At 38.5% G+C, this 6,298-nt stretch overlaps 1 protein-coding gene across 1 annotated transcript; it reads left to right on the forward strand.

The window, feature by feature from the left end:
* Positions 1-515: 515 nt before the first annotated feature.
* Positions 516-4,026, forward strand: LOC129107355 (uncharacterized). Its single transcript, XM_054618821.1, has 3 exons — positions 516-1,249; positions 1,353-1,436; positions 1,888-4,026. The coding sequence occupies exons 1-3, from the start codon at positions 839-841 to the stop codon at positions 4,024-4,026; spliced, it is 2,634 nt and encodes an 877-aa protein (XP_054474796.1). The 5' UTR covers positions 516-838.
* The last annotated feature ends 2,272 nt before the right edge of the window (positions 4,027-6,298 follow it).

Genomic DNA, 6,298 nt, shown 5'->3' on the forward strand with positions numbered 1-6,298 from the left:
TTGCTTCCACGTTCCACATTCATAGAGCACATGATAAAAAAAATATCGCGAAAAATGTATCAACAACGTTTAGTTAGTTAGATTAGTCGCAGGTGAAAAGCATAATAAAACACTTCTAACGTTAACCATGTTGTAGCACCCAACCTGCAAAGTCATCTAACATTAGCTAAATTAGCTAGCTGGATTTCAGATTGAGGAGACCGACTTATTCATTGATACGGCCGCAGTTTTCGCGATGAGTGGAGTAAATGTGAAGAGTAAAACTATAACGTAATTGTAAAATGTATAACTTTATAATTTTTAATATATAGTTGTTTTCTCCTTACCGCAGCAGAATCCAGTCCAGATAGCCTGTAGTTCTCCCAACCGTCACAGGGCAGACGTGACCACATGAGGGTACTGGGGGGGTTGGTGCAGTGTGCAGTGTGTTAAACGTGTAAAAAAACTGATAATAATGACATACAAACATACATAATTGGCAAATCCTAGAACTATAAATTATATTTTAATTTATAGGCCGGTTATTGATCCCTGTATAATCACATCACGATGCAAATTAAATAATCTTGCTATGATCCACCCCCCCTCCCGCCCAGATTTGGTATTGACCGCTCTAGTCAGTATGTGCCCGCCAAAATTTCGAAAAGTTCAAATGATTCAGATTGAAGCGGTTATGCAGTGCTGTTCTACTTCAAAGATCAAATACCTGGACTACTCCCTTTTGCTATTTGTGTTTTTCTAGTGTATACTAATTTTTCAGATTAGTGGAGATTTTTCGATGGCTTAAACATCTTCTGTCAGCATTCATCTGTCCAGCGGATTTCTTTTTCAACGAAACATGGCCTGTTGGAGGTGTGTGATTTGCTTTGTTTTCGTTGCCTTAACATTGAAGTCCCTCTTGAGCCATATTAACACAGCACATAGTCGCAGTCCCGATTTCCGTGTTATATGCGGGATTGATGGCTGTACTGCTGAATACAGAGTCTTCAACTCCTTTTACTACCATATTAGACGCACACATACTCTATATTTTGCCACCGGACACCCACCTACTGGATGGATGACATCAGCTACACCTGACCTATCTCGGGTTGGAAGTGAACATTTTGACATCCCAGTTTTTTCTGACTGTGCCACTGAAACACGGGGAATGCAAAGGACCAACAGTGAAGGCAACACACCTGTCATCGCAAATGACATGTTGAACCCAGAGCCTACATGTCATCAGATTCCACACCCTGATAATCAGGTAAGGTCTAATATTGTCAATTTTGTATGACAATGTTATTCAACATTTGATGTGAACCAGTCTTATATGTACATAGTATATTATTAACACAACATATTTACAGGAAGGAGCTGGTGCATCAAGTGCAAATATCAGACGTGCAGCTGCATTTGCCATCAATGTGAGGGAGAGATGTCACCTGTCTCAGGTATTGCACATAACCCAGTGTTAATATTATTATAATGTTAACATCATGGTTACATGTTTATCCTTTAATAATATTAAAAGTGCTGTAGGAAAATTGATTTTATAAAGCAAGTATTAAAATGCTCTATATTCTTAGATTATACACTATAGAGTGTTTGGTGACTCTGGAAAAAGTGTAATTTCATATTCCCACTGTCAGAGTAACAACAGCCCCATATTTATCCTCAATTTCAATATTTTTCAAAACTTAATGTTAGCTTTAATTGTTGTAATGCTGGTGCAACAGGGGGGACATATTTTGATGTAATTTTGAATATGCAAATGCTCCACATTGTTCAAGGACAGTGACCATTTTGGTATGATCAATCTTCAAATGAGTCTTAAGAATGGTTATGCTAGTTGTATTGGACAAACATCATGTATCTTACACTTCATTCTTGACTGTGTTTCAGAGGAGCGTCAACAACATTGTTTCTGAAGTCCAGCAGTATCAAACTACTCTTCTGAGCACCTTGAGGGACACAATGAAGAGGATCTTTGAAAGACATTCAGACAGTGTGGAGCAGCTACAAGAGGAAGTACTGGCAACATTAGACAATTTTCAAGATCCTTTCTCCTTCATGGCCACCACATACATGCAAGACAGCACCATCCAGAGGCTTTTTAACCCAGTTAAACCAGAGGAGGTAGTTATGTCTCAGAGGGTTTGTCGAGTTAAAAAAGGACAATCAAGAGTTCTTGGAATTAAAAACAGAAGCTTTTACTATATATCCCTGGTTAAGAGTCTTGAACAGCTGTTGTCCAATTCTAGGATTTTTGATATGATCCGCACCACGCCACAGAGTTGTCACAAAGATGGATTTTTGTATGATATTGTTGATGGGAGCCTTTTCAAATCCCACCCACTGTTTTCAGTGAAACCTTCTGCTTTACAGATCATTTTATACACTGATGAAATAGAGATCTGCAATCCTCTCGGGTCACATGCTTCAGTAAATAAATTACTGATGGTTTATTATACTTTAGGAAACATAAACCCCAAGTTTAGGTCAAAGCTGGCTGCAATCAGACTCCTTGCTATAGCAAAAGCTGATGATATTGACAAATGTGGTGTTGATTTTGTATTACAAAGAATTGATGAAGACTTAAAGTTGCTGTATAATGGTGTCACAATCCAAACACAGAGTGGTGGATTCGAGTTATTTGGTGCTGTAATTTCAGTGTGTGGTGACACACTTGCGCAGCATGAGCTTGCTGGTTTCAAGGAAGGAGTTGGTTTTGCATACAGTAAGTGTAGGCATTGTGAATGTACCTTTGAGGAAATGCAAATTAATTTTAATGAAGAGCGCTTTACAAAAAGGACAATGGAAAAACATATTCAACAGTGCCATGAAATAGAAAAGGCCAGCACAGACTTCTTGAAATCGGCCCTCAAAACCACCTATGGTATAAACAGAAGGAGCAAGCTGGTTGATTTTCCAGCCTTTGACCTCATTCGGCAAACTCCACAGGACATAATGCACATCATTCTTGAGGGTGTTGCACCAATGGAAGTTAAGTGTGTGTTAAAATACCTTGTTCTGTCTGGACAGATGGAGTTGGATGTGTTCAATTCAGCCATGCAAAGTTTTCCTTTGTCACCAGTAGATGTACGTGACAAACCCTGCCCTATAAGTGTCAGTACCTTGGCATCAAATGATAACAAACTTAAACAGTCCTCAGGGCAAATGCTGATATTGCTGAAGATCATGCCTTTTCTGCTGAATACTATAGAGAAAAATGAGTATGTTCAGTTTGTTTTGGACTTAATTGAGATAGTTCATATACTTTTTGCTCCTGTTTTATCTGTGCAGACTGTATTAAGACTGAGAAGTATGATTGAACAGCATTTGAAACAGTTTAAGCAACTTTTTCCTGAGAATAATGTCATTCCTAAGCAACATTACCTGCTGCATCTCCCTTCCCAAATTCTTTCCCTGGGCCCTATGATAAGACACATGTGCATGAGATTTGAGTCAAAGCACTGTTTTTTCAAACAGTGGTCATCTAAATTGAACTTCAAAAATGTCTGTAAGTCACTTGTGAAACATAATCAGCTTTTTGAATGCTGTCAAAATGAAATGGGTATGGAGCATCCGATTTTTTTACATGAGAAAGAATTGGGTCCTGTCTCAGAAGTAGCAAATATGGAGTATGTTAATGCAAAGATGAGAGATTTTTTGGGGATTTATGGCATACAACACACAGTCAAAGTAAAGTGGCTTATTCTCAATGGGAACAAGTACATAAGTGACAGGTCTCTAATAATCACCACTACAAATGAGACAGTGCCTGTCTTCGGATTTATAAAAAACATTTATGTGGTAAACAGCTCATTGTATTGTTTTGAGTACCAGCTTTATGAGACAGTGGGTTGGAATAGAGATCTTTTAGCCTATGAAGTTGCAGTGCCTAATCTTGCTCAAGCAACAGAGTTCATCGATGCTGAAAAACTAGTGGATCATACATCATATTACCCTGTCAGTTTCAAAAACACCACGTATGTTCTGACAAAATATTATCTTGGTGATGTTGCTCTACTTAAACAGTGAAATGAATGTGAATAAACATGTTACAACTGTGACCAGAGTGTGTGTGAATGCTTACTGGGAGGTCTTGAAACAAGTTTTCTAAGCTAAGAAGTGGTCATGAAAGAGTATCTGACATAATTCAGCTTACTTTCTGTGGAAAATATATAGTTTTAGGATCTACTTACTAACTAAGAAATAAAAAGACACATATTCTCAAAACAAGAATAATAATCTTACTCATTCTGTGCTTGCATAGTATATTGCTCTCAAAACAAGATCAAAAAGACTTTTTGGCTAGATACAAGATTGGAAGACTTGGTTAGATTGTTAATTTTTGCAGTGGGGGACGGAGACAGATACCCGTCAAAGCCGGAAATTACAGCTATGGCAAAGAGAATAGTGCTGTACTACCCAATGCTGCAGGACCGAGACCTGAGCAGCAAGAATGCATGGGTAGGTCAAATGCATCCAGGTGCAGCATCCAGGTGCATGTTTGGTATTTGTTTGATATTTGAATCATTTATTTGAATTTCTCTTGTCACAGGTTACTGTGTACTCTCAGCTTTACAAAAGATTGCAAAATGTGAGATCTCCCCAAAAGACCAATCCAAAGAGGCGCCGACTCGAGGAGCCAACGTGCCAACCTGAGCTGCTAAGTGACCCAGATGAATTACATTCAAGTGACTCAACAGTCATTCTGGATCGCTCCTCACAAGGGAGTAGCATTCAAGACTTCCCTTCTGAAGGGAGTAGCACCCCAGACTTAGGCAGCAATGCCAGACGTGAGTTCCAACATTGCATTTAGAAATTTACCATTGTGTGGTGTTCATATTTGACACTTCTTTTGTTTGGAAGACTAATAAAGTAACTCAATTGGATTTTTAACATGTTCAGTGTCAGTCAATGTGATCTTGGCATATGTGCATGGTTCATGCATTCTGTTGCGACTTCAAAATAGAGACTAGATGCATTGAAACTAATAACTACCACATACTTTCTATAGTTACTAATTTCTATGAATTAATGTCATGTATTTAATTATGTATATTTCTGTCCTTCAGCTATTCTGGATCGCTCCTCACAAGGGAGTAGCATTCAAGACTTCCCTTCTGAAGGGAGTAGCACCCCAGACTTAGGCAGCAATGCCAGACGTGAGTTCCAACATTGCATTTAGAAATGTACCATTGTGTGGTGTTCATATTTGACACTTATTTTGTTTGGAAGACTAATAAAGTAACTTAATTGGATTTTTAACATTTTCAGTGTCAGTCAATGTGATCTTGGCATATGTGCATGGTTCATGCATTCTGTTGCGACTCCAAAATAGAGACTAGATGCATTGAAACTAATTACTACCACATACTTTCTATAGTTACTAATTTCTATGAATTAATGTCATGTATTTAATTATGTATATTTCTGTCCTTCAGCTAACATGCCCGCAGACATCAACACTCCAGACACAGACAGTCCAGCAACTATACCTGGATGATGTGTATGCTCACTCTAAGTCTCAGTTTATGGCAAGTAATCAATTGTGCGACATCACAACTAGTTTGGAATCACAACCCACACAAGTTGGGCCTTGAAACCTCCAGGTCACATCAGGATCAGTATCAACTTTATTGGTCAAGTATGTTTATACATACAAGGAATTTGACTAATACTGGTACGGAAGACACAATGACCACAACCTGGAACTCTTGAACTCTAACCAAACCCCTGAACCAATGCTGCTAAAATACAAATGCATGTCCTGCTTTATACTAGGATATACTACTACACTACACACAATTGTCGAACACAATCTTAATGAATAATTTCTCTTGTGTTCATGTGGTACACCCTGCCACTCAAAATGCCAAACTTGAATTTCCTATAATTCAGTCTGACTCCTCTTGTGGAGCACATGTTGCACGATTGTTCAAATAGCAATCAGAGCTTTAACAATAGAATGGCCACAGGTGTGCTGCGCTATTTTTGTTTACTGTAACTGTCTAGTGTACAATGTTCATTGTTTGTCCTTTACACATCCAATGCAATATTTTGGGGAAATTACAGTGTCGTCCTGTTTCACTATTTGAGTATAAAACATTACGCACAAATACTTTACAACACATACTGTACATAAACAGTATGTTTACAGCAGAGATGGGAGTAAGTCCCATACATGCAAGTCTCAAGTCAGTCGCAAGTCTTAGCCCTCAAGTCTCAAGTAAGTCCAAGTCGTCAGTAAGGAGGATCAAGCAAGTCAAGTCCAAGCACAGCTTTAGTCAAGCAAGTCAAGTCAAGT

Source organism: Anoplopoma fimbria, chromosome 18 (assembly GCF_027596085.1).
Source record: "Anoplopoma fimbria isolate UVic2021 breed Golden Eagle Sablefish chromosome 18, Afim_UVic_2022, whole genome shotgun sequence".
Lineage (NCBI taxonomy): Eukaryota > Metazoa > Chordata > Actinopteri > Perciformes > Anoplopomatidae > Anoplopoma > Anoplopoma fimbria.

Excerpts from the sequence above, each read along its gene's own strand:
- LOC129107355 (XM_054618821.1), top strand. The coding sequence starts at position 839 with ATGGCCTGTTGGAGGTGTGTGATTTGCTTTGTTTTCGTTGCCTTAACA. Across the intron at positions 1,250-1,352 it reads TTCCACACCCTGATAATCAG|GAAGGAGCTGGTGCATCAAG; the intron begins GTAAGGTCTAAT and ends ACATATTTACAG. Across the intron at positions 1,437-1,887 it reads AGAGATGTCACCTGTCTCAG|AGGAGCGTCAACAACATTGT; the intron begins GTATTGCACATA and ends ACTGTGTTTCAG.